Source organism: Suncus etruscus, chromosome 12 (genome assembly GCF_024139225.1).
Source record: "Suncus etruscus isolate mSunEtr1 chromosome 12, mSunEtr1.pri.cur, whole genome shotgun sequence".
In the NCBI taxonomy this organism is placed as follows: domain Eukaryota; kingdom Metazoa; phylum Chordata; class Mammalia; order Eulipotyphla; family Soricidae; genus Suncus; species Suncus etruscus.
This window is the reverse complement of record NC_064859.1, coordinates 102,214,319-102,241,890: the sequence shown is the minus strand read 5'-3', so window position 1 is coordinate 102,241,890 and position 27,572 is coordinate 102,214,319. Positions and strand designations below refer to the sequence as shown.

The window sequence follows — 27,572 nt, the reverse complement described above, 5'->3', positions numbered from 1 at the left end:
TGGGATGCTGGGGATTCGACACCCAGCAGACCATGTGCCTTACCTGCTGTACCATCACTCTGGCCCACTCTACTCTTCTTTTTATTTTTGATTTTGTTTTCGTTTTGGGGCCTCAATCAGCAATGTCAGGGATTATTCCCAGCTCTGTGCTCAAGAATGTCTTCTATAGGGATTGAACCTGGGTCTGCTGCACTCAAACCTCCCTGCTCTACTATCTACTATCTACTATCTCCTTTTCTTGTAAAGTTCTGTCAGTGCTTCATAAATCTTGGCCATTAATCCTCTATTGGGAGACTGGTGGACAAATAATTTCTATCTATGGCCTGTCTTTATGTCTTGCTCATTGTTTCCTTTGAAGTACACAAGTTTCTTAATTTAATGTCCCATTTTGTGTGTTTACTCCCACTTGCTTGGCCAATGTCATTTTTATCTTTAAAATACCTATCCTTTGAGTACCATGGAGATTCTGCTTCTGTGTACCTTACGGATTCAGGCCTGATATCAAGGTCTTCAATCGAACATCTTTTTGTTTGTTTGGTTGGTTGGTTGGTTTTTGGGCCACACCCGTTTGACGCTGAGGGGTTACTCCTGGCTATGTGCTCAGAAATCGCCCTGGCTTGGGGGGACCATATGGAACTCGGGGGATCGAACTGCGATCCGTCCTACGCTAGAGCTTGCAAGGCAGACGCACCTTACCTCTAGCGCCACCTTCCCAGCCCCATTCAATCCATCTTGATTGGACTTCTATGCCTGGTGTCAAGAAGAGGTTTATTGGGGGTAGGAGGGCTGTAGCTGACCACTTTCCCCAACACAGTCTGGAAGAGGCTTTCCATGTTCTTCACCTTTATGGAAGATTAACTGATCATAGTCCTGAGGGTCTGTCTCTGGATTTTCAGTCCTGTCCCATTGATTGGAGGGTCTGTCTTTATTTACTACTGCTGCCTTAATTACTACTGTTTTTAATCACTACTGTTCAAAACAGCACCATGCTGTTTTAATTACTACAGCTTTGTAGTACAGTTTGAAGTTGGGGGAAGTGATGCCTCCCACCTTCTTTTTCCCAAGGATTGCTTTAGCTGTTGGTTTGGGGCGGGCAGAAGTGTTTTTCTGTTTCTTTGAAAAATATGATGGATATCATTATAAGGATGGTATTGAATCTGAATCATGGTTTGGGAAATTATTGCCGCTTTGATGATGCTAGTCTTCCCAACCCATGAGAGTGAAAATGGAATGTTTCCGTTTCCTCGTGTTTTTTATTTCCTGAAGTAGCGATTTATAGTTTTCTCTGTATGGCCTTTCACCCATTAAGTTAATTCCTAGGTGTTGATTTTCTGGGCCCAGTTTTGGCCTGGGTCATCCTTCAGAGGTGACAGCGGTGCTGAAGTTCCATGGCTCTTGTGTTCTCAGTGTCCTCCTTGAAAGCCATTATTAGATGCTTCAAGTGTTTTGCTTGTACCTCATGAGGTGCATATCTGTTTAGGAATCTGATTTCTTTCTGATGCCTTTACGAAGTGACTCTCTTTGCCTCTTATGACCTTTCTGAGCCTGAGATCTGTGTCGCAAATAGTATGCTCACTCTGGTCTTTTTGAGGAAATTGATTGCTTGAAGAATTGTCTTCCAACCTTTGACTTTGAATCTGTGTTTGTTCTATTTAAATGTTCTCTTGTAGCAGAAGAATGTTGGATTCAGTTTTCTAGTTTTTTTGTTTGAGTGGGTTTTTTTGTGGGGGTGGGGGTCACACCCGGCATGCTCAGGAGTTACTCCTGGCTCTACGCTCAGAAATTGCTCCTGGCAGGCTCGGGGGACCATATGGGATGCCGGGATTTGAACCACTGTCCTTCTGCATGCAAGGCAAATGTATACCTCCATGCTATCTCTCCGGCCCCGTGAATTCAGTTTTCTAGTCCATTTTGCCACTCTTGTCTCATAAATAGCGAATTTCAAAAACTATTTTTTAAACTTGATTGATTGATTGATTGATTGATTAACCCAGCGGTGCTCAGGAGCTACTCCTAGTTCTGCATTCAGAAATTGCCCCTGGCAGGCTGGGGGACCATATGGGTTGGCTGGGAATCGAGCCAGGTCCCTCCTAAATCAGCCCCATGCAAGGTAAATGCCCTACCACTGTGCGATTTCTCTGGCCCCAAATTTAGAAAGCTTTTTTTTTTTTTTTTTTTTGCTTTTGGACCACTCGATGGTATTCAGGAGTTACTACTGGCTCTGCTTTCAGGAGTTACTCCTGACAGACTTGGGGGACCATATAGGATCCCGGGACTGAACCCAGGTCTGACGCATGCAAGGCAAGCACCCTACAAGCTGTGCTATCACCCCAGCCTCTATAATTGTGTATTTAGACCATTGCTATCATTGTGGAGTTTTGTGCCATCTCTCTGGAGAAGTTTGATGTGTTTGTGATGTTTGTCTGCATCAAAGTAGCCCTTTAGTCTTATAAAGTTAATTTTGAGCCTATGAAGTTACTGAGCCGTTAGTTATCTGTGAACTTGTTATCACTCCTTCATATCTGAGTGAGTCTGTATTCTTGGTGAGGCATTCATTTCATTGAGGGCTTTTTTTTTTTTACTATATAGCTCCATTATAGTGATGGCTAGGGCAAGAGAAGGTCTCTGACACTTGGAGCTTTGACACTTACTGAAAAATATGCTTTGCTTGATTAGTTTTGTTAATACTGACCCTCTCTTACAGTAACGGGACCCCTTTCAGAAATGCAGATTGCCTATGTGAGCCGGGAAACTCTACAGGTAAATCCAGCATGAATCAAAAATAATGTTGTGTGTTAACCTGCTCAGTGAGAACTAAATATTCTATCTCATGTGTATAATAAATTCAAATTATATCTGCAATATAATCACAACTTCAGTGCTATAATAAGATCTACTAAAATATAAGCACTGTGGATTTACTTTATACTTTATTTTTAATTGTATATGCTTATATTCTTCTTCATACCAAAGAAGTGCTTGAAAAATGATTGGCACAGTTGTGGAAATTGAGACTCACTTTGGTATGAATCGGACATATTCTTTAAAAATTATTTTGATGCATCTGTAAGAATTTCTGGAAATTCTTCATCTTAATAAACTAGTGCTTGTAACTGAATTTGTGTTTTTGGTTTCTTGTAAACATAATTTCCTAAAGATGGCTTTTTAGGTTAATAAGATAACAGAGCAGGTGTGACCTTAAGTTTCAGAGTGTACTTTCTAGTAAAATATCTAATTTTTCTGGTTTTGAACTTCCAGGGATTATACTACCTTCACAGTAAAGGAAAGATGCACAGAGACATAAAGGTACAAATCACCTATTTCGTCTTACTCGCCCTCTCTGCATTTAAGCACATTGAACAATCTGTTGAGAAATTATCTTGGTTAATATAGATGATGAGCTTATTATCTGAAACCTGTTATTGTAATAAAGTTGAGTGAGATTCTTAAGGCTTTCATTAATTTTTTTAAATACTGATGATCTTAAGATCAAATTAGCATCCATTAAATCTGTAAAATTTATTCTTTAAAGTGTAGGTAGAGCGAGACAGTTCAGTGGGCTGACTGCAGGCTCGGCAGGCAGGAGGCCTACGTTCGATGCCCTGTACCTCAGGATCCCAGAGCGTTCCAAGAGAGACTCCCAAGCCGAGCTGCGAGTAGCCCCTCAGCTACTAGGGGTGGCCCCAAAATAAAAAACAGTGTTCCGTCGTGGATAAACGTTACCTAACTACTTTAGATTTGTTGTTATATATTTGTAAAAGGCAAGTTAAGTCCGGTTTTGAACGAAGTCACCATTTTTAGGAAGTTCAGTGCTCTGTGGTGTAGGTAGTAAACTTGGAGTTGAGGAGCTGCCCCTGTATCGAAGGGGGTTCAGGAGCCACCAGGCCAAGGGCAGCCTTAGCTGCTGCAGACAGCTCCACGCAGGCTCACTGCTGGCCAACCAGGCGCTGCCTCAGGCTTCCTTCCTTAGCTACAACGATGTTGCAGGCTCCCACTGTAGATGCATTCTTCTGTCACTTCTCTCTCCTTTGCTCTTCTGCCTCGTTCATCTTCCCTTCTGCTTCGACGCCTCCCCCGCCTCTTATTTGCTGGTACTTTCTCAAGCCTCAGAGATTCTCTGGGCCCTGCACTCTGATCAGAGGCCTGGCTCCTTTGTCAGAGACACTCTGGTGTATGGCTTGTTTCTTCCATGTGTCCGGGGAATGTCAGCGGCTCTCCCATCCCTGCTAGAAGTGTTTTCCATAAATGAAGTCAAAGGCATATGACAGGGGTCTCAAACTCGTGGCCCACGGGACTGTTTGCGGCCCTCCATACAACATTTTGTGGCCCACGGCAGGCCTTCAAATATCGCAGTATTCGCAATTATTTGCTTACCAAATAATCGCAATAAAAATCACATTAGTAAGAAAAAAACGCATTAAACTTTCGCATACCCCGAGCAGTTCCATTCGGGGTATGCAAATGTTTAATGCGATTTTTTTGCGATTTTTTTTTCTTACTAATGCGATTTTTTTATTGCGAATATTCGGTAAGCGAAATCCCTTATGCGGCCCTGCCTCACCCCGACTTTGCCTCCTGCGGCCCCCAGGTAAATTGAGTTTGAGACCCCTGCCATATGAGCTTTGGCATTGGAAGACAGATGAGGCTGTCAGATGCTGAGTGCGCCAGGAAAGGGCCGGCTGTGGGCACCTGCCTGATGTGGAAGATTGGACGGACCTGCCAGCATCGCAGAGATGAGGCTGGGGATCAGGGTGGGTCATTGTCAGGAGCTTCACACTCTCCCTTAGCTCCCACACAAGGGGCCAGCAGGGTGCTGGGTGCCCCGTTCTGGTGTTAGAAATCGGGCACAATTAGGTAGGTGAGGCCTTTGCCCCTGTTTCCACTCTGGGCTGAGTCCTGCTTGCCTGCCTCCCTCCCTGTCTTAAATGTCTCCATGCAGCTGGCGTGACAGCCCAACCTGGCTGTAACGTTGTTAACTTGTAGCTGCCGGCGACTCAGTCACTGCAGTGTGGAGTCAGGTGCGGCCTTGGTGCTGGTGCCCATCCTGCTTCCCTCCACTGCATCCACTCGTCTCCCTGTGCTTCCTGTTCTGGCCACTCAACCTGCTGTTTGGAACGTGTCGAGCTCCTCTGAGTCTGCTCTGCCCTCTCTTTGGAATGTTCTTCTGGATGTTACCCTGGCTCTTCCCACTCACATTGTGAGAGCTCCACTCACACACCAGTGCCTTTGCCTCCCCTCTGCTCGTCTGAGAGCGCTTGGCCTCTGCAGGCTTTGAGTCTCTGCTGGTTCCTTCCTCTGTGTATGTTTATCTGGTTGTAGATTTTCTCCTTGTCCCACTTGAATGCAGTAGTCTCCCCTGCAGGGTGAGAGGTGAGGGAGTCCAAAGGGAAGGAAAGGGAAAGATGGGGGATAGGAAGGTCGAGGGCAGGGGGAAAGGACAGAGGAGGAGAGGAGAGAGAAGGTCGGGATATGCTGCTGGTACTCTCAGCTGGGGTGTGGGAACACGCCCGGGGAGCTGGTGGGAGCCAGACTGAGGACTGAGACTTGATTCACCGCATGGAGCTCACAGCCCTGCTCTCCCTGCTCTTCCCCGTCCAGTTCCCATTTTCTCTCCTCCCCTATTATTCCAGGGGCCGGCAGTGGTCGTGTGGATCGCAGTTACCTTGTGGCTTTTCTCCCTGTGCCACGGTTGGTTTCTGGAGGTTCCCCATCCATGCCCACGCTTTTGATTCCATGTTTGATGGCAGCCAGATCAGAGGCCGTTACCTTGCTCATTTAAAAGTTGCAAAACTAAAGTGCTTGACTTTGGCGGCAGGTGTACTAGGATCGACACCGAGATTATCCGGCCCCTGCACAAAGCTGATGCACAAGTCCAGGAAGCGTCATCTTTATGTAAAAAACTTAAAACCAAGTTGTAGAAGATGGGAGCAGAAGGCTGCGGTAGCTTTGGGAGACCGTGTTTCTGCCTTGTCCAGCGACAGGGGTTTGTGTATAAACAGAGCTTCCTGGGCAGAGAAGTGGCTAGAAAGCCCCTCAGCCCTGGGAAGGGCCTTCCCAGTGGGGTCTGAACTGAATGGCTGTGAGCTCAGCACGGCCTATGGAAGTCAAATGGGCCAGCTGGCCTTGTGCTGGCCTTGACCCCAGCACAGCTCCGACAATGAGGATGGGAAGTAGCGGCCAGAGTCAGTAATTGAGTGAAGGCCAGAGGGCGTCGAGGGGGCATGCTGGCCACGGGAACAGGCAGAGATCTGTCTATCAAGGTGATACTCATATTACTCCGATAGCAGCCAGGCTCAGCAGAGAGCACTGTGAGGTGGAGTCTCGAGAGGACACAGAAATTGTCCTTTGAGCAGAGCGGTTCAGCATTTCAACTGGGCTACTTTTGAATTTAAGGATTCCTAGTTCTCAGGCTGCCAGTTGTAACTTTGAATTCATGTCCTTATGTTATGTGCTGCTTGTGTTTAATATGATGTCTCCGGCTTTACTGAAACTATTCTCCCTTTGAAGGGCGCTAACATTCTATTGACGGATAACGGTCATGTGAAATTGGGTGAGTACAGTACCTCTTGGCATTTGCTTGGCCTTATTTAGTTCAGTAAGTTTCTGTCCCCCTCCCTGCAGTCTCTTGGGGAGGGCAGGGGGCTGGGATTTCTGCTTCCTCTCCTCCCACCGATGGGTCCTTCCAGGGGTTGAGGCAGGGAGATCAGACCCTCGGGGTTTCTTTCACCTTAACCCCAGGAATGTGATTTCATATTAGAAATCTTTACAGAATTACCTTGGAACTAGAAAACAAGCTCAAACAACAAAAGCCCAAAAAATAAAAGAGCACTTGGCCTCAATTCTTTGAATTGCAAATATATACATAATATCGTATATACATTTATAGGGTTTGGGGCCACACTTGGTTGCACTTAGGTTACTTCTGGCTTTGAGCCAGAAATCACTCCTGGTAAGCTCAGGGGACCATCGGGGATGCCAGGGATCAAACCTGGGTCAGCTGCATGCAAGGCAAATACTTTACCCACTATGCAATCACTCTAGTCTCCAAAGTACTTTTTTTTTTTGGTCACACCCGGCAGTGCTCAGTGGTTCCTCCTGGCTCTACGCTCAGAAATCACTCCTGGCAGGCTCGGGGGACCATATGGGATGCCGGGATTCGAACCACCTTCCTTCTGCATGCAAGGCAAATGCCCTGCTATTTCTCCGGCCTCCCAACATACATTTTTTAAATTAAAAAAAGTCATCAGAAGTGAGCACAAGTCCAGGAGTAAGCCCTGAGCATGACTAGGTTTGGCCCAGCAACCACCCTCCATTTTCAAAAGAATCCTGGGACAGAAATAGAACTCAACGACTTTGCATGTGCAAGACCTGGGAGTGGGCACTCGAATCACGTGCGCTCCCCCTGACCCCCAGTGACCACCCAGCACCACTGGCTGTGAATCACAACACAGCAGAGTTCATGGGGCTGGAGAGAGAACCAGTGTGTACACTGCTTTGCACACACACAGCTAACCTAGATTCGGTCCCCAGTTCCTTAGATGGTCCCCCAAATACCTCCAGGAGTAAGCCCTGAGCACTCTCAGGTGTAGCCAAAAAGTAACTAAGATCAAGGTCATTGCAGTATGAGAATAATAGTCAAAGACAATAGAAATGAAGACCAGGAAGTCTGTCACAACGGGGAGAGTGGTCAGGGCAGAGGTGAGACCATAGTGATAATGAGTGGTGCTAAAAGGAGGTAAAGTGATGGATAAGCACAATACCCCTTCGGGTCACTTTTTTTCAAAGGGAAAAGAAGTGTCTGCTGTAGAGGCGGGGGTGGGGGGCTGGAGACAGACTCAGAAGGGAAACCGAGGACCTTGGTAGAGGGAAATGAACACGAGCGAAAGCATGGGCCCTCCTGACTCAGTTATGGACAACTTGGTAACATTGTATATCACAGTGATTCAATTAGTGATAAGAATAAATGTTAATGTCTTTTAAATAAATAAAAGCTCAGGACCTAAATAAATGTGTTTGAAGGTTAAGGCTATTTCCCTAAGCTGAAGAAACATATACGGGGGCAGTGCGCTAAAGGTAAGGTGCCTGCCTTGCCTGCGCTAGCCTTGGACGGACCGCGGTTCGATCCCCCGGTGTCCCATATGGTCCCCCAAGCCAGGAGCAACTTCTGAGCACATAGCCAGGAGTAACCCCTGAGCGTTACCGGGTGTGGCCCAAAAACCAAAAAAAAAAAAAAAAAGAAACATATACAAGTAGTTTGATTTTAAAATTTTAACTAGTATTAAATAAGACCTTTAGTAAATAGTAGGAAATAGTTGTTTTAGACTCTATAAGACAAGTCAAAATTAAAAGCATATTGACCTTACAAAAAAGTGAAGATTTAAACTATGTGCCTAGCAGGGCTGGAGCGATAGCACAGTGGGAGGACACACACACACACACACACACACACACACACACACACACACACGAGGTGAACAGGTCTGCCACGCTCAAGCCACCCTCAGTGTGGAGTGAGTAGACCCATCCCTAGCAAACTCTCCAGGGCTCCCCCTGCATCTCACCCCAAGATTGCCCCAAGACTGTACCTCTGGAGCCCAGCAAGCCCCACAGGTTCTAGCAAACCCAGGTCTCCTTGGCTTCTCCCACTCAGCCAAATTGTTTGATCCTGTTGTTTGATTATCACGGAATTTTAGGAGATTTATTTGGTGATGCTAATACGCAGTGATATTTTAATGCTAGTTTGTCAAAATTTTGAGGAAAAAAAAGTGATTTTGAGAATATCGCATAATTCTGTAAAATTAGCTCAATAAAAATAATATCAGTTTCTTCTTGCGTGTTGTCTTTGTCTTACTTCCTGCCAGTTCGTTCTCTTTTCTAAGTGTTTCTTGTTTCTTTAATAGCTGATTTTGGAGTATCTGCGCAGATCACAGCCACCATTGCCAAACGGAAGTCTTTCATTGGCACGCCATATTGGTAATTGTATTTAAGCGCGAGTTTTACTTATGGTCCCCTGTTGCTACTGAGTATCTCGCATTTATAAAGAAAGAGTTGATGGGTCCCAAGGGTTTGGTCTAGACATTTGCAATTTTTGATGGGGGAACTGGTGCAGAACCCCATGAACACCTGCCTGGGTGGTGGATGGGTTTCTCTCAGACTGGCCGCTCTGGACTTCAGTCAATCAGATCATCTTTCGGTCCTAGCCTTCGTGTTCTTGTCTGTCTTCCTTTGCTGAATTTTTTTCTTGCTCGTGAACCTTCTTTTCGTCTGCCTTTTAGACTCGTGCGTGTGTTCTCTCAATGACCGCCGCTCCTCTCCTGGGTTCCATGATCCAGTCACTGAGCTGGCTCAGCTGTGCGCCTCAGAGGGGATGGGGTGTGTGTGTGTGTGTGTGTGTGTGTGTGTGTGTGTGTGTGTGTGTGTGTGTGTGAGAGAGAGAGAGAGAGAGAGAGAGAGAGAGAGAGAGAGAGAGAGAGATGGCTCAGCTGTATACTTCAGAAGGGGGGTGTGTGTGTCCGTCCATCCATCTGTCCTCTGTCATGACCTTCTATTTCTCCTGCCCAATGCCTCTAGCATGACCCGAGGATGGGACATGTCCCTGTAGATTGGAGGCTCAGTGGGCACTTTTCTCCCTTGTCCAACTAGCACAGACCTTTCCCACCTCAATTTCAGGTGGTGGGTCCAGAAGGAAACCTCACATCAGTGCTATGGGTAGGGTAGCCTGTTCCAGCCTAGCTGGACTACATGTCCATTGCTTTGCCAGTCTTGGAGCTGGCACTGCCTTTCCTCTCCATCTGCCCTGTCACAAGAGCAGGGCTGGAGTCAACACGTGACTAACTTCAGCCTCGTCTCTGAGGAGTCCCCGCAGCCTGTCTCCTATAGTCTGGGCACCGCTCCTGGGTTGGAGCAGCATGTCCCCCTCAGGAGCAAAGATTCCTCCTCTGCCTGGTGTGTGTGCTTCTCGACCCTGAGCACTCTAGCTCCTAGGGCACCTTCCTCTTTGCCTTAACGTTGACTACCTTTCTGGAATGCTTGAGTGACGTGCAGCAACAGGGCTGGAATGGAGCCGGTGCCTGGACACATCCAGTTGACTGGTGGCGTATTGAGTGGTCACCTCACAGCCGGCTGGGCCCTCGATGGTCCTTAGGCAACAGAGAGGCTTCCGAGCAGCACAGCTGGGCAGTCAGTTGCCAGCGTCAGTTCTTTAGGTCGTGCTCTGTGGACCTTAGAGGGGTTCCGTGCCCCCCCCCACTTCATGAAGTCATCCCAGGAAGGCACCCATTTTTGTGAACTGATCTGAGAATGGGACAAGCCGAGCTAGGGCATCCCAGTATTTTATCCCAGCACATGCCCTGGAGGCACAAGGACCAAGCAAGGATCACTGGGAGGGAGATGGATAACCCTCCCCAAAAAAAAGACTTGAACGCTATCTCAATATTTAGGATTATTTAGAATCTGGGAAAAAAATTATGTGTTTTTGGGTCACACCAGCAGCGCTCAGGGTTTATTCCTGGCTCTGTGCTCAGAAATTGCCCCTGGCTGGCTTGCGGGACCATATGAGATGTCGGGATTCAAACCATAATCCATCCTGAATCGGCTGCTTGCAAGGCAAATGCTCTACCACTGTGCTATCTCTCCGGCCCCTCAAATATGAAATTTTTCTATGTAAAAAGCCCTACCTTCAGGTCTGTCCAGCATAACTATGGCTGAAGAGTTATGAAATTTATTTTTCTCTGAATAACCACATTCTCAGAGGGTAGATTCATTTTTAACTCTTTTACTGTTACAATAAAATTTTAAAAACCAATTCTGAGGATGGGATGATTTGTAACAGATGAACTCAGGAGCCTGTGAGCAGTTGGGCCCCACAGAACAGTGGGACCACCGTGTCTGGGAGGAGTGTGGTCAACGTTGATGCACAGGACACAGGACCAGCCACCCTGTTGGGCATGAGGCCTCCAGTGAAGAAGGGGTGTGGGCAGGAGAGTAGCCGTAAGGACCGAGGCCCGAATTGAGCCCCCTTTTCCTGGGTCAAGAGGCGGGAGGATTCACAAAGGGTTTTCTTTTTGGAAATGCTCCTCAGGATGGCACCAGAAGTTGCAGCCGTTGAGAGGAAAGGGGGGTACAACCAGCTCTGTGACCTATGGGCCGTGGGGATCACCGCCATCGAGCTGGCTGAGCTGCAGCCTCCCATGTTTGACCTGCACCCAATGAGGTCAGTGCATATGGCGGGCCTCCCCATGATATCCCGTGACATCACGGGTGATGGGTTAGGGTTTCCAGGTTGCAGCCAAGAGAAAACAATTTAAATGCTGTCAATGACTTGGTTTTTCAGAGCTTTGTTTCTGATGACGAAAAGCAATTTTCAGCCACCCAAACTAAAAGACAAACTGAAGTGGTAAGTATGTTTGGCTGCTTCTATGGTCATGAGCAGGAAAGGAAAGAAGTTGAAATTTTTTAAAGTCTTAATTTTTCTCGATCTTTTAGGTCAAATAATTTCCATCATTTTGTGAAAATGGCCCTCACCAAAAATCCCAAAAAACGGCCTAATGCTGAGAAGTTGCTACAGGTATTGTTTGTACCCTGAGATCCTGTCCTTTTCATAAGGCCAAGAAGGGCATCCTGACCAGGTCACTAATTCTGTGTCTCCTCTGTTACCTTCTAGCACCCCTTCGTCACCCAGCATCTGACCAGGTCTCTGGCGATTGAGCTGTTGGATAAAGTCAGCAATCCAGACCATTCCACTTACCATGACTTTGATGATGACGACCCTGAGGTAGGACCTGTGTCCTTACCCATCTGCGGGTGGAAAGTGGGTCTGGATTTTCTTTGTCCGCTCTTGCTGTTTGTGCAGCATGAAGTAAAGTGTTCTTTTCATATTGGTGGGTCTGAGCATGTTCGTCAAAAGCCCCATCATTTCTTTCCAGCCCCTTGTTGCTGTCCCACATAGAATCCATTCAACAAGCCGAAACGTGAGGGAAGAAAAGACCCGCTCGGAGATCAACTGTAAGTGCGAACGCTACTGGCTTCCCGACTTAACAGTAAGGGGTGGTTTCAGGCCGGAACGCCATGAGACGGGCTGGCTTGACTTTTCATCCAAATGATGTTTCTACTGAGCCCTGTTTAGAAGTAGTCTGATTCAGGAAGAATTTCGCTTCTGTTTTTTTTTTGGGCCACACCTGATGATACTCAGGGATCACTCCTGGCAGGCTTAGGGAGCCACATGAGTGCCAGGGACCAAATCTGGGTGTGCCATGTGCCAGGCAAGTGCCCTCCCAACTGGACTATCTCTAGTCCTGAGAATGTCACTTTTCTAAAACTTTATTTTAGCCCTACGGGGATTTTGTTATAAGAGGGCATGGTGGGGCCGGAGAGATAGCATGGAGGTAAAGCGTTTGCCTTTCATGCAGGAGGTCATCGGTTCGAATCCCGGCGTCCCATATGGTCCCCCGTGCCTGCCAGGAGCAATTTCTGAGCCTGGAGCCAGGAATAACCCCTGAGCACTGCCTGGTGTGACCCAAAAACCAAAAAAAAAAAAAAAAGAGGGCATGGTGTGTATGTGGCTGCTCCTTGGGAAAAGACATCAAGCGTTGAGACAAGCAGAATAGTGTGCCTCCCCTGCAGGGCTGGCTTCCCTCACACTGTGGTCCTGCAGTGGCACAGAGAGTCTCGCCTCTGACAGGGTCATAAGTCCTGTTGTATAGATGCCAGTTGGCTCCACCCAGGGCACCGCCTCATCTTCGACCCCAGTCCACCGGGTGTGACCCGAACCAAAAACGTTAATCTATTTAATTTTATCTGGTCACAAAGAAGTGAAAGGTTAGAACCTAATTGGAATAATACTCATAATTCTGCTACACTTTTTTTTTACTACAAATAAAACCTAGAATTAATAGCTTTAGCTTTTTAACAGCTCTTTATAGGCTCTATACAGCAAATATTTTTTTATTGAAATCTTTGCATTGAGCCCAGCATCTGTGATAGAGCATAAATGTGTTTTGCTGTGGACTAATTGTGAAAATTTTTACATCATGAGAAACCTAGAGAAAGACAGTGACTTGATTTTCTTTTTAAGTTGGCCAAGTGAAATTCGACCCACCCTTGAGGAAAGAAACGGAACCACATCATGAACTTGTAAGTACCATTTTCTAGAATGTCAACTGAAATAAATGTTCTGCCTGGTCTTTGTGATGTTTTGGTACTGATGGAAAAAGCTATTTACTCAAATTTTCAGAAGTGTTGCGGAAATAGGTAAGTAATACAAAATCAGAATAAATAAATCTGTGTTGCTGAGATTGGGTGTTTTCCAAAAAATGTACAAGAAACTTTCTAGTCATGCTTTTTTTTTTAAGTTTTTTTTTTTTAAATGAAGCAAGGCCTTCTCCCCCCCCCCCACCCCCACTTTTATTGAAACTGTAAGATGCAAGAGGAGAGAGAAGGACAGGTTCAAGAGAGAACTTCTCCAAAGGTATAAACATGGGCAAAGAACCAGACAAGCAAGGAGAACACAGGCTTGGAGAGGCCTAGTCCTGTCATTCTTTGACACGAACATAAATGTTTTTTACAATAGCTCTTTGTTTATTTCTCATTTTGATCTTTCACTTTTTGAGAGACTTCTTTATATACTAGGATATACACCAAGATTTTTAACTAGAATGATCAAAAGTACCTCTTTTCACCTTGAGGAATCTAAGGCTAGTTCTAAAGTAAAACTGCTCAGATGCCAGCCCTCAGGTGAGAGAAGGCAACGTGGACATCAGCGTTGTCACCCCTTGCCAATTGTAGGGACGTTCTTTTCCATGCTTCCTGTGCTCCTTCATGCGGAGTGCTCAGTAATCTTGGAAGCAAGTGCTTTGCAAATGTTCGAGACCTTAATCTATGAATGTGACATTTCAAACCAAATTAATCCTGATGAAATTATCATGGGTTTTGGGGTTTTTCCCCTTTTCTATTAAAGGGTGAAGAAGGAGAAAGTAGTAAATATTAAAATGGGGGCTTTCTCTTTGACCCACTACAAAGGGAGTCTTGGGCCCTAATGTATAAAGTTAATTTAGTTCGGAATGCCAGGTGGAGGGAAGGATTGTTTTAGAACTCTCAGAATGGGGGCTGGAGCAATAGCACAGCTGTAGGGCTTTTGCCTTACATGCAGCTGACCCAGGACAGACCTGGGTTTGATCCCCAGCATCCCAGATGGTCCCCCAAGCCAGGAGCTATTTCTGAGCGCATAGCCAGGAGTAACCCCTGATTGTCACCAGGTGTGATCAAAAAAAAAAAAAACACCTCTCAGAATGATAACATTCAAGCCTGGGTTTAGGAGGAGGAGGGGGTGGGCTCAGCAGCAGTAGTCTTATAAATGCTCTCTGTGTTTTGCTAAGGAAGTTGTGTTTATTATCTGGCTGTGAATTGCCCATTGCATGAGTTTTATGAGCTGCTCTGCTATAAGCAACCGCCTTACACATGGAAGATGTTGCAATGTTGCTTTTTTAGAAGCTCCTGAGAAAGGGGGCCTTGTCTCTGCCTTAATGAAACCATGTTGGCAGGATTTATCTCCCCATCCCACCCCACCCCCGTGAGTCTTTGGCTTTTCGTCTTGAGTGTCAATAACTTGGCTTTCTTGGTCTCACTAAACAGCCCAGCAGTGATGGTTTTTTGGACAGTTCAGAAGAGATATACTACACTGCAAGATCTAATCTGGTATTTCTCATCTTCTCGTTTTCTTTATCAGCCTTGTTTTTATTTAGCCGTAATTACTTGACGTTTTTGAATCAGACATTTGGTCCAATTTTTAACATGGATTTGTACGGTTCTGCCAGACATAGAGCAGGCTTTCGAATGCTCAGTCACTGCAGTTTTAATATAACGTCTCTGCTCAAATGCATTCCATTGTTATTATGAGAAGTTTCTCTTTTTTTATGGAAAGCTTTAATTTTCACATGCATAGAACAAGTCAGTCAATTGCACTGCTCTGTAAAAATGTCCATTTTTAACAGTGTGTCTTGTTTCAGTGCTAACCAGAAAATATGTCAAGGGCAGAATCTTTCATGCATACAGACAAACCTACTCTCTATTTACATATGACTAAAAATGATTTGTCCCAAATGAAAATGCCAGCCTAGTCTTCTGTGAGTTGCCTTGAGCCGAAGTGGCCATGAAAGAGCCTCTGAAAAGTGAGGCGAGAGTTTCCTGGAAGTTCCCTACCCGCCATCAACTCCGCTTCCTACTCGCCTGGCTGCCTCCTCGTCTGCTCCTGCATTCTGCTTCTCTGCCTTTACAAGGAGAATTGTCTCCTTTTTTTCCCCATTCCTGTCTGTCTTAACAACTATTTGTTTCAATTCTGACTGCTTTAAATGTTTTAAATCAATTCTCACACTTACAACATTTCTACAACCTAAAAGCATTGGACTGTATTTCTTAACAGGAAGTCTTGATAGGGAGGAAATACTCTCGCATATAAAAAACTCTTGGCCCGGCAGAAAGCACGTGGAGTGGTTGCCAGCATATCTCCATGTGTGGTAGTTGATGGGGTGAAGCTGCTCTCTCTTTCTCGGAGAATCAGAAAAACCATGAGGGCCTGTCAGGCTGAACTGTAAAGGCTTGGGCTGAGCTAACATTGCGGGAGCTGTGGGCAACTCCGGAGCCCAGGTAGGGCAGGGCAGGGTTGCCTACACTTGATGTCATTGGCACAGACCACAGTGCAGAGAGATAGTAGTTGGCACCCGAAATTAGCGCACAGTCTGGGGCGAGGGGTGAGCTCACAGGAAGCAGCAGGGAGCTGACATTGCAGGTGTGGTGCAGGAATTGGCCCACAAGGTCTGAGGAGGGAGGTACAGAAACAGGCACGGGACAGTGCAGATGCCCACTGGGGTGGAGAGAGCTGGGAAGGAAGGAAGGGAGGGAGGGAGAGAGGGAGGGAGGGAGGGAGGGAGGGAGGGAGGGAGCGAGCGAGCGAGCGAGCGAGCTCACCAAAAGAGAACCAGGAGCAGAGCAGACTGATGTGCCAGTGGATCTTCGTAGATAAACAAAAAATTATGCTCTGTACCTATTGGTACCTAAAGAAAGTAGCTGAGCGAAGTTAAACATGATTAAATACATGAAATGAGTCCAGTTAAATTAATTTTATCAAAGGGATAGTAAATGCCAGTTTTATTTCAAATCTGTTAAGCTTGAAAAGTATACATGTCCATATTGATAGAGCAGGAACAATAGTACAGTGGATAGAACGATTGTCTTATGTAAGGCCAACCTGATTCCATCCCTGGATTCCATAGGGTCCCTGAGCCCAACAGGAGTGGTTTTTGAGCACAGAGCCAGTAGTAACCCCTGAGCACTGCAGGGTGGGTTGGGTGGGTGAGGAAATAGGAAAGAAAAATGTGTCTTTTGATCACCTTTTTATATATATACATATATGTTTGAGAAACACATTTCTGGGGAGGACTGCTTAATTGTACATAATAGGTATTTTCCAGAATATCAGAGTGACCTGTTGATACCCATTTCCAAGCTCCCCACACAAAAATTACTTCATCTGTTTGAGGTGACTCAAGTCTTATGCCTTTATTGATCACACTATTGACTGATCAGCAACTCTTCTGGCCCCTGACCCCACTTTTCTGACTTGAGGAAATCCTCGTACTGTCCAGGAGTCCGTCGCTTTTAACATCTATAAATGACTACACATTATAAATTCCTTAGGACCCTGTTCAAACCATAAATCCTCTTTTTCTAATGAGACAATTATTGTCTTAAAATTTTTGTGGCTCAATTTTGGTTTCAGTTCCTTCTGTGTTTTTATAACCTCGACTTGATTCTGTCCTCTTCCTGCTGCTTTTCTCAGCCAGTGTCGAGTGATGACCTCCCTGGGGGTTGGCAAAACTCTTGATGCTCTCGGTCATTGATTCTTCTTTTCCCATGACCTCTTTCTGGTATTTGCTCTCATCCGGTGTTTTCCTGGCACGCTGTTTCCTCCTGGTTCCCTCTGAGGCTGAAAACTAGTTGAGTCTTCAGTGAAGCCAGCCGCAAGGCTAGAATTTTGTGATACCAGGTCTTTGAATTGGCCTCAAGTGACCATCTTATACACTTTGCTTGAGCATTTAGGTTCAGTGTTCACTAAACTTGTTGCTTGTGGTCAGCCCAGCCTGACCTTTTTTTTTTTTTGTGTGTATATATAAACACTGTCATTTCCTTAATAATTGATGCCTGATTCTTGCAGCTAAGTGTTTTATGTCTGTCCTGGGCATGTTTACATGGATTTATTCAGTGGATACCATATTGTAGGGCTCTTTTTGGATTTTTCTTGAGTCATTTTGGTGACTTTTTATAAATCACAGAATAGCTCTTCTCTTCTAACTATTCTTTGCCATTATTGGGGCATCCTGGTGTACAATTGCAGTTAACGGTGGGGGTTCCTTGCGGAACTGTTTTTGTACCGCACCCTGTCTGGCCCCCGATCGCCTGCCCCATCCTTTCCTGAAGACCATTCTTGTTTCTTTCCGATTTTTAAGATTCTTTTAGCAAAGCACGTTAGTTCTGTCTGAATGAGACCATCTTAGACCAACCTCCGGGGTAAAGTGGCTGGTGACCCTGCCCAGGGCCTCTCTTTCTCCTTTCCTTTCCTTCTCAGTGTCCTTGTCTCAGCGTCCTTGTCTGATTCTGACTCCTAAACCCCTGCTGTGTAGTAGGTAGTAGGTGCTTGGTAAAGAAGAGTTGGCGAAAAGGAGGTGAGACTTGAACTAGGAGGATTTCTCATGATTCTTTGATTCCACAACACGCGTAGTGCTGTCTTATCGTTCTGCCCCCGTGGGTGCTAGAGCATGGCCTGGGAAATTCAGGACAGAGAGAATTAGTGAGGGGTGAGGCCCTTTCAGTTCCCACTTTTCTGAAGTCCACGGCACAGGCCTGTTTCTCATCAGCCTTGAATTGTCTGACCAAGTGTCAGACTTTCCTGGGTCGTCTCAGCTGACTTAAGTCACTAGCAGTGTAATAACGCATGAATCTGCAGCAACTGCCTGCTTTAGTTCCCTATGCTGCAGGGTGACAGGGCCACTCTGCCAAGAAGTGTGCCTTCCTTTAAAGAGTTGGGGTGATTGAGGAGCTGTGGCAGAAAGGGGTCCCCATTATCTGTAGCTAAGGATGACAGTCCTGAGTCTGGAAGTGGTCTCAATTACTGAGCTCCTCTCCACCGAGAATCAGGGTGTAGGGGTCCCACAGACAGACAGCCCTGGCCTATCTGTATCCCTGCACAGCTAATGTTGACGCCACCCATTTATGTGCTACCATGAGCAGAGAGCCACAGATATCCTTTTTCATGACCATTTCTCAGGAGACACTGACAGTCAATTCATCTTTTATTTGTGATATACACTCTTTCTGTCACTGGTCAGAATACCAGAATGCTTGGAAGAAAGCAAAATTATCTAGGACGTTGGAACCTGGCCTTCGGCTAGAATTCCCAGCTTGATTCATCATCAGGCAGTTTCGGGTCGAGTCTTGTCAGCGTCTGTGCTCAGCTCCTCATGGTTCCTCCGAAATGTGGGCATTTTTGTAGTCTGGTCATCGCCACACCCAAGCATCAGCACCTCTGGGTGGCTGTGGGTGGAATGGTGCCAGCTGCCTGCCTACAGGGCACTAGGGCCGCAGGACATGGAAGGGAGGCGGGTTTCCTTCCTGCGGCCTGGTTCACTGAGGATGTGCCTCACTCGGCCTGTGATGGATGGATGCGGTCCAGGAGACAGGGAGGGGAGTGGGAACTCCTTCTCCGGCACGGAGCCACTCCATGGGGCAGCTTCTTGGAAGTCCCCAGGGCTTGCCGGACTGTGGGTCCAAAACTCAGGGAGGCAGTTTTAGATACACTCTAATTCTTGGTTTGTTGTGTTTTGAGGCCATACTGCAGCGCTCAGGGGTTACTCTTGCTCTGTGCTCAGAAGTTGCTCCTGGCAGGCTCAGGGGATACCGGGGATCAAACCGGGTCCATCCGGATCGACAGGAGTGCAAGGCAAACACCTTTACCACTGTGCTATCACCCCGATCCCTTGGGTACATTGTATTCTAATGAGGAGAAGCACAAAGTGTTCAGTCTCCCCTCCCAGAAGAACTGTGTCATAGATAGGCGAACAGTAAACCTTGAGCATCTGTAATATCATCCCTTTCAGTGTCCCATCTTAGACTTTCTTACGCACATGACGCAAGCCATAGAAATATTTAAATGTACATATACACACATAAGTGTAATTATGGAAGATCTTATGTTTTAAGGTTTTTGTTGCTTATTCTCTTCTGTTTGTTCAGTCTATGAAGACCTTACTTGTAGGTGTTTCTATCTAAAAACTGAGTTTTAGGCTGGAGGTGGTAGTGGTAAAATACGTGCATCGCAAGGAATTTAACCCTGGCATCGAAGCATAATAAAAATAATTTTCACAAATGCTCCTTCTAATAAAGAGGATTGTAGAAGTGAGAGATGCATATCTTATTTTAAACAAGTTCCCAGAAAAATACTGAGCTTTGTGTACAACAGGGTACAGTACTTTGTTACTGAAATCATTGGTCATGGTGATCCTGCTGTTCCCACTTGAGGGATGTAGAGCAATACAGATTTATTGCAGTCTGGCGGGGTTCTCTTTTAAAAATGATACGTTTTGTGAGCCAGAGCAAGTAGGACAGCAGGTCAGGCTCTTTGCCTTGCATGCAGCCCACCTGGGGCTCTATTTGTGGCATCCCAAAGGGTCCCCCAAACCTGCCAGGAGTGATCCCTGAGCGCAGAGCCAGGAGTGACCCCTGAGTACCATGGGATGTGACCCAAAACCTCAAATATAGATAATTATAGGTGTGCTAGTGTATCGTGCCTTGTGATGTATTTACTATGCTATTTGGCTAAATGTTTTATTTTATACTGTTAGGACCTACAACTGGACTATGGACAAGGACACTCGAGTAATTACTTTTTAGGTGCAAACAAGTAAGTAATTTGTCAACTAAATTTAAGTTCACTAACAGTCACGTCTCACAGCATTCTATCTCTGTATTTACAATAAGTCATTTGCTGAGATGCTGTGGGCCCCTGGGTGCTGTCGGTGGGGACTGGCACAGGAGAAGTCAGCTTCTGGAACATAGTGGAGACTCACGCCAGCATCCGATTCTGGTGCGTCCTTTTCCTCTCGGTGCTGGCTGGTACTGTCTCCCTGTCCCTGGGAGATCGTGATCACCTGGCCTTGGGAATTCAAGCTACGCCCCTTTGAATCTGGGCTGAGTCCTTAGGACTGTGCCCTCGAGCGTCGTCAGACCCCTGCCCGAACCTCAGCCCCATGAATCAGGAGACGCTGCTGAGGCTGTTGGCTCTGGCCTGGTTTCCATCTTGAAAGCGACTGAAAAGAACCACAAATAACTTCACTTACATCGCAGTCTTGAGACCTCGAAATGCACTCGTTTCAGGGTTAGCGGGTGAGACATGCTAGCCACATGCAGCTCAGATTAGAAATAGTGCAAAATGTTTCTGTGCTAGTTTAGAAGCATTTGAGGTTTGTGTCTTAAATATACGATTTTCTCAAGTCACAAGGTTCTTGAGTGGCTTCCCGAGAGTAATGCATTAATCCTTATTCAAACACTTGAGTTAAATACTATGGGGTCAGGATTTTTTGTTGTGTTTTCTTCTTTATCAGTTAGCATTGTTTGTTTTCTAAAGTGAAAAAAATCAGAATATTTCCCGTTTATCTAAATAGTTGTATTTTTAATTTGTTCTGCTTTGTTAATGGAACAGAGCTTGTCTCATTGTCAGCAAATTGAGGTGTCGTTTTTCATGACATTTATCTAAACACGATGACCCCATTAGCAAATTTTGGTGTATTTTAGGAGAATGGGTAAGTCGGAAAATTATTTCTTTACTTGCTGGGGGTTTGTTTGAAGTTTGCTTTTTATTACATACTTGTGAAAGTAAATACGTAACAAGGCCCACCAACAGTTGTAGTTCCAGATTCGTTTCTGTTGTCTGGTTTCGGAATGTTAGACATTTTCATGGTATGTAGTCATGTTGGCCGGGTAAAATCTTAATAATGTGCCCACCGTCTTCATTTTTCAATTGATTGGATCCCTGCTTAAGGAACTGTGTTCTGTATAACGAGTCACTGGCAAGGTAGGTTGGCCCACATGTTGCCCTTTGCTGTGTTTCTGTGCGGTTCTCTGCATACATGTGGTGACATGAGCATGGATGTAGCACCCGTCTCACTGTCCTCGTGTGTCTGCTTGGTTCTGTGACTGGGGCTCATGTCGGCGTCCCCAGCCCTCCCCGCTGCTTCCAGAGGTGCCGGCCCACAGGTCACCTCTGCTCAGGGTTCCCCATCCTCACCTCAGCCAGTGCCAGCTGGAATGTTCTGTGGCCCAAGGGAAGTGCTTCCAAGGGCTGGTCAGTTTTACTTACGGGAGTGACTGGCTTTTCTGGCCATTTAAAACCAATCAGTACAGAAGCCAGAGCGACAGCACAGTGGGCAGGGCTGCCGACCCAGGTTTGATCCCTGGCATTCCTTAGTGTCTCTTGAGCCCGCCAGGAGTGATTTCTGAACACAAAGTAAGAAGTAGCTCCTGAGCACTGCTGGTTGTGGCCCCAAAACAAAAACAAAATCAATACCACCTTGAAAAGAAACCTTACTTGATTTCAGAAACATTCTAAAGGCAATTGCTCTCCCAGAGACAAGAGTGCCAAGGGAGGTTGAATGACTGTTGCATGTCCTAGCACTAGCCCTGGAGTCAGCGGCCTCCTGGGAGCCAAGAGGCTGTGAGGAACTGACCTCAGTATCTTAGTCACATGGGATCAGCGGGGCCCTGGTGAGGGCGTGAGAGGGACTTGGGATCACCGCTGATGGCAGTCAGCACATCTGCTGTTTATAACAGAGTACTGCTAATCGCTTCAACTGTGGACACTGTCCATGTACCTTATGACAGTCAGTGAATCGGAGTGATTAAGGCCGGTCTTTTCCATGAAAGAAGTAGGGCATGTGTTTTATCTGAGCTGTAGGGACAGAAGGTCTTGAGCCCTTTGGGCAACTTGGAGAAATTTCTGCAGCCAGCAGCCTGTGTTCCTTAGCAGAGTCGGATGAGCTGAGGGTCCAGTGGGAGTCTTGACCCCTCTCCATACAAGGGAAGGTGTCTTCTCTCCTCACGCCAGTCTGGTTGTCTAATGCTCCCTTCTGAACCTTTGCATAGAACCCAGTTCCCTGGCCATTTTGTTTTCACTGTCTGATGGCATCAGTTCAGCTGGTTTTGATTCTAAACATGTCTTTAGGAAAAGTCCAAGGAGATGAATCAATGGTGGCATTTTCCTTGGTCAATGCCCAGGCGGGATCAGACCGGCAGAACTGCCATAGCTCCAGGGCTCTTAAGAGGCAGTGTTGCAACAGACCTTTCCGCAAGTTTGCCTGGAAAGTGGACTCTGTATCCAGCTTTTATTAGTAGCTCATAGTTTCTGCAACTTTACTAACATAGTAAACATACGTTAGTATCTTTTTTTTTTCTTTTTTGGTTTTTGGGCCACACCCGGCGGTGCTCAGGGGTTCCTCCTGGCTGTCTGCTCAGAAATAGCTCCTGGCAGGCAGGGGGGACCCTATGGGACACCGGGATTCGAACCAACCACCTTTGGTCCTGGATCGGCTGCTTGCAAGGCAAACACCGCTGTGCTGTCTCTCGGGACCCATATGTTAGTATCTTAACATAGTAAACATAAAAGTAAGTCCATTTTTTAAAAAAAACTCTCAATCCTATCTAACTACTTTTTCACGTTCTCAGACTTTCTTTTTTTTTTTTTTTGGTTTTTGGTTTTTGGTTTTTGGGTCACACCTGGCGGTGCTCAGGGGTCACTCCTGGCTGTCTGCTCAGAAATAGCTCCTGGCAGGCACCATATGGGACACCGGGATTCGAACCAACCACCTTTGGTCCTGGATTGGCTGCTTGCAAGGCAAACGCCGCTGTGCTATCTCTCCGGGCCCTTTCAGACTTTCTGACCTCTTCTTAGAGCCTAGTACTCCCAGGAAGATACTTCTTTTCTTTTTAAAATATGATTTACCATATTAGTAATGAATTTTATGCACAAAAGAATATTTTTGAAAGACTAATAGTGGTGTCATGTGAGTTAATTAAATATACAATGACTGAAAGTATAGCTACATTTTTAATTTTCCTCTCAATTATTTTCAAATCCTGATGTTCTTTATTGGGAAATGACTCAACAACATTAGTCATATGATAGGAAAAGAGGAAAACAGGTTGTTTTTTTCAATATCTTCTAAAATTATATAAAAGTCCACCATTCAGGGATATCTTGTTTCATTTAATTAGCATTTAATTTAAGCATTAAGCTTAATTTTTTTGGTCCCAGAACCCATTAATGTTTTTGGAAATCTTTAGACTACAGAATTTTTGTTTATATGGCTTTTAGCTGGCAGTATTTATAGTATTGGACATGCAGGCTGAGAAATTAAATATTTAAAATAATCCATGCCTGACATATACATATAATGTCATAAATTGTGTTAACGAGGTCCTCGTTGGGCTCCAGTTCTATTTTTTCTTTGTTTTATTTTGTTTTGTTTGTTTGGTTTTTGGGTCACACCCATCAGCCTTTAGGGGTTTTCCTGGCAGGCTCGGGGGACCGTATGGGATGCTAGGGTTCGAACTGCCATTCAAGCTGGCATCCAAGCAAATGCCCTACTGTTGTGCTATCTCTCTGGCCCCTGGGCTCCGGTTCATTTGCCCCTGTGCTATCCTCACAAACCTCAGGACTCCCTTGTGACGTAGAGACATAGACCTTTGTAGTCAGACTTCCTAGGTGCAGAGGATCCCAGCAAGCTCTGGTTGAAGCCCACTAGAAACCTCCTTAGCACCCAGAAATAGGCCAGCAGCAGTCAGAAAGGCAGCATTTGCCTTTTTTGCAACTCTTTTTTTTTTTCCTTCCTTTTTTGTTTGTTTTTGTATTTGGGCGATACCCAGCGGTGCTCAGAGGTTACTCCTGTCTCTGCCCTCAGAAGTTGCTTCTAGCAGGCTCAGGGGACCATATGGATGCTGGGGATTGAACCCAAGTTGGCCAGGTACAAGGCAAAAGCTCTGTCTGCTGTGCTATCACTTCACACACACCCCTTTTTTTCTTTTTTTGCAACTCTTAACATCTGGCTTTGGTTCAAGAGCTTGCTACTGGTCTGCTGTGATATGGGAGCTGCGAGGTCCCAGGGTCCTCCCAAGGGAGAGAGCCAGTGCCAAGGACGTGAATTAATCAGGGGTAGAGTATAGGTGAGACATCATGGATTCTTTCTCGGAGACTCTGGGGTGATTCCCCAGGTCTCCTAGGCACACTCTGACACAGCTGTGGAAAAAAAATTGCTGCATGGTAACAAGGAAACATGAGCTGAGTACTTGACTTTTCTGGGTTGTTTCTGAGAGCATCCTACCTTTTTGAGCCTTTAGAGCATCAGGTGAATATTTTGGCCTAAAATAACTTTACTAAGATTATAGGGCCTGAGAGATAGCCTGGAGGTAAGGCGTTTGCCTTGCAATCATAAAAAAGATTATCAGAGGTTGTGAGGCACCTTAGAAAGCAGGTGGAGGGCCTGGAGAGATAGCACAGCGGTGTTTGCCTCACAAGCAGCCGATCCAGGACCAAAGGTGGTTGGTTCGAATCCCGGTGTCCCATAGGGTCCCCCGTGCCTGCCAGGAGCTATTTCTGAGCAGACAGCCAGGAGGAACCCCTGAGCACCGCTGGGTGTGGCCCAAAAACCAAAAAAAAAAAAAAAAAAAAAAAAGAAAGCAGGTGCAGAGCCAACGAGACAATCAGAGATGGCCCTGGCCTTTTCCTTGGCCAACCCCAGATCAGTCCCAGCACCACATTCAGTCCTTCCAGCCCCACCAGGCATCAGTCCTGAGCTGAGCTGAGTGTGCCTCGCCCCCAGCCCCACCCAACCGAGGCTGAACTCAGAAGCACTTTTCTGCTTCAAGCCCTGGGGTTTGCTGGCTGCCCTCTGGAGACTACCTGGGAAGATCCTCATAAATTATGGATGGCGTTTCACAGAAGCAGTTGGAGTGTTGTTATCTGCAGAATAGAACCAACAGTTAGTTCCTAGTCTTTCTGTGCTGTTTGCTTCTCCAGATTTAGAACTATCTTTTGTATGTTTTGGGGCCACACCAGTGGTGCTCCGGGGTTATTTAATCTGCACTCAGAAATCTGGGATTGCTCCTGGTGGGCTCCAGGGCCCATAAGGGATGTAAGGAATTGAATGTAGCTCAGCTGCACACAGAGCAAGCACCCTATCCGCTGTACAGTATATCTCTTCAGGCCCCAAACTAGGTTTTGTTTTTGCTTTTGGGTCACATCCGGCAGTGATCAGAGGTTGCCCCTGGCAGGCTCGGGAGATAGTATGGGATGCCAGGGATCGAACCCAGGCCTGTCTTGTGTCAGCCGCATGCAGTGCAAATGCCCTAACGCTGTGCTACCTATCACTCCACCCCCCCCCAACAATTTTTTAAAACTTAGGTTGATGTTGAGCCTAATTAAAATAGTTGATGACTGAAAGCTATGAATTGCTTTGGTCAGATAGCCCTGCCTTTGCGTTTCTCTGGGTTTTGCTTGATAATCCCAAGGGAAGTTTTTCCCAGTATGTCTCTATACCATTGTGTCTGTGTTCATACCATTATGTGTGTGTGCACATGCAATCACAGGAAAAGGTGCCGAGGTGCCTGGCCAGGCAATGCCCAGGGTGTACTCCTGCTCTATACCGAGTCCCTCCCGGCAGGGTCCCGGGGCCACCTGCAGTGCCAGGGCCTTCGCTCTCTTGGGAGGAGACTGCAGAGCCACAATCCTCCCCACAGTTTCTTCTCTCTGCCCCACTGCTTGCTTGGAGAAGCTGTCAGTGCCCGTGCTTGGGGAGCAGAGTAGAAGGTGGCAGGTGTGCTAAGAGCACTTGCCTTGTTAGGAAAACCATCAGGGGCCACAGAAATGCCAGGTGGCAGCACCGCAGCCCAAACACCCCGCTCTTGCCGGCTGCTCCCAGTGACGGCCCTGAGCGAGCCCTGGTCTTTGCAGGCTCAAGCTCTGCTGCCATGCGCCGGCCTGCTGAGGCTGCCTGAGAGCATGATGTTCTCCGAAGGTGTTGCCTTAGTGTGAGGGGGAGGAAAGTAACACTTCCGGTCAGCTGTGGGGAGGAATCCAGGCAGCCCCCTACCAACTGCTCCCCGCAGTTGATCAGTCTTGACGGCACGGTCTTTAGCAGGCTGTCCGACGTCCGAGCTGATATTTCTAGTAAACATTGGGTTTTATTCTGGTCTTTTTAAAATACTTGTACAAAGACCACGAGCCACAGAAGACAGAGAGAGAAATGTCTTCCAGTGGAGCTTGAGTCCTCTTAGGATATGAAAGCACTTGTGGCAAATTGTTAGTAGTAAGAAAAATGGTAACTTTACGGCTTAGGTGGCTGAGAAAGGGCAGGCTTGATGCCCCTTCGCTGACTCACTGTCCTTTCTTTTTAAGGAGCCTCCTGAAATCGGTTGAAGAGGAACTGCACCAGCGGTAACTTTCTTTTTTTATTAAGCGCGCGCTCTCGAGGTTTCTGACAGGACAGTCTGTCGTGTGGTCCAGGGTGGCTTTGCGGGTTTCCTCCTGCCTTCCGCCAAGGCCGCGCAGCGTGCGTGTGTCTCGCAGCAACCACTGCTGCCTGTTCTGAAATGTCTTGAGCTGTGCAGGCCGAGTCCATGTGGTAATGAGGGGCTTGTCCTTCCTTCTCTTTAGAGGGCATGTGGCACATTTAGAAGATGATGAAGGGGATGGTGATGAATCTAAACAGTAAGTCGTGTTTCTAGTTTCGGTCACAGAGAAGCTGCTGCTCGGACCCGATTTCACAGAGCGGGCCAGTTCTTAGTGACATGGGGATCACCAGTGACCCAGCTTGTTCCTGTCTCTTTGCTCATTGTCCCAGACACCTCAGTTCCTCAGCAGAACAGCGCAGACAGAAGGGCCTGAAAAAGGGTTTATTTCTTGCCTGGGGCTGGGTCAGGTCTGAGGAGCCTGTAGCACCGTGTCCCTCTGCTCCGGAGACAGACTGACAGACGGGAGAGAATCCTACTGCTCCTGACAGGTCACCAGTCTGACTATCCAAGTGGGACCCTGCTCTGCGGCCTCTTGCCAAATCCACCTACCCAGAGAGCCCTGTCTCCACACAACCTCTGTGTCTCGAGTTCAGTGTGATTTGGGGCGAGGCACAGGCTTCAAATTCTGGTCTTGTTTATAAGAGACTGTTTAGTGGATGACATTTACTGAGAAAGATCTGAGGAGAGAGGAAGGAACTGCATGTTCAAAAGAGAACACAGGCTTCTCCAAACTTGAATAAAGCAGCAGCAACACAGATAAGCAGGCAAAACACACATTCAAGGGAGAATGTGGGCTTGAAAGAGCAAGTCAAACCCATGTCCTTGACAAATCAAAGATGCTCGTTGTTTCCTAAGAGCCCCCAGTCTTAACTCCTTCCCGCAGCTTCCCTCAGCCCTTAACATGCCCAAGTCCATCCCGAGCTCAGCTGGTGTAAGCTCGCCCCACCGCCTACCCCTCCCAAGAC

The 27,572-nt window shown here is 46.6% G+C and overlaps 1 protein-coding gene across 1 annotated transcript in view; it reads left to right on the top strand.

Moving 5' to 3' along the window:
• Window positions 1-27,572, top strand: part of MAP4K3 (mitogen-activated protein kinase kinase kinase kinase 3) — a 112,738-nt gene that overhangs the window by 54,813 nt on the left and 30,353 nt on the right. Inside the window, 14 exon segments of the mRNA XM_049784295.1 lie at window positions 2,705-2,760; window positions 3,259-3,306; window positions 6,508-6,550; window positions 8,901-8,973; window positions 11,081-11,212; window positions 11,333-11,395; window positions 11,485-11,566; window positions 11,663-11,773; window positions 11,925-12,003; window positions 13,073-13,131; window positions 14,629-14,691; window positions 19,890-19,948; window positions 26,492-26,530; window positions 26,750-26,803. Of these exon segments, the coding sequence (XP_049640252.1) occupies window positions 2,705-2,760; window positions 3,259-3,306; window positions 6,508-6,550; window positions 8,901-8,973; window positions 11,081-11,212; window positions 11,333-11,395; window positions 11,485-11,566; window positions 11,663-11,773; window positions 11,925-12,003; window positions 13,073-13,131; window positions 14,629-14,691; window positions 19,890-19,948; window positions 26,492-26,530; window positions 26,750-26,803 (961 nt within the window).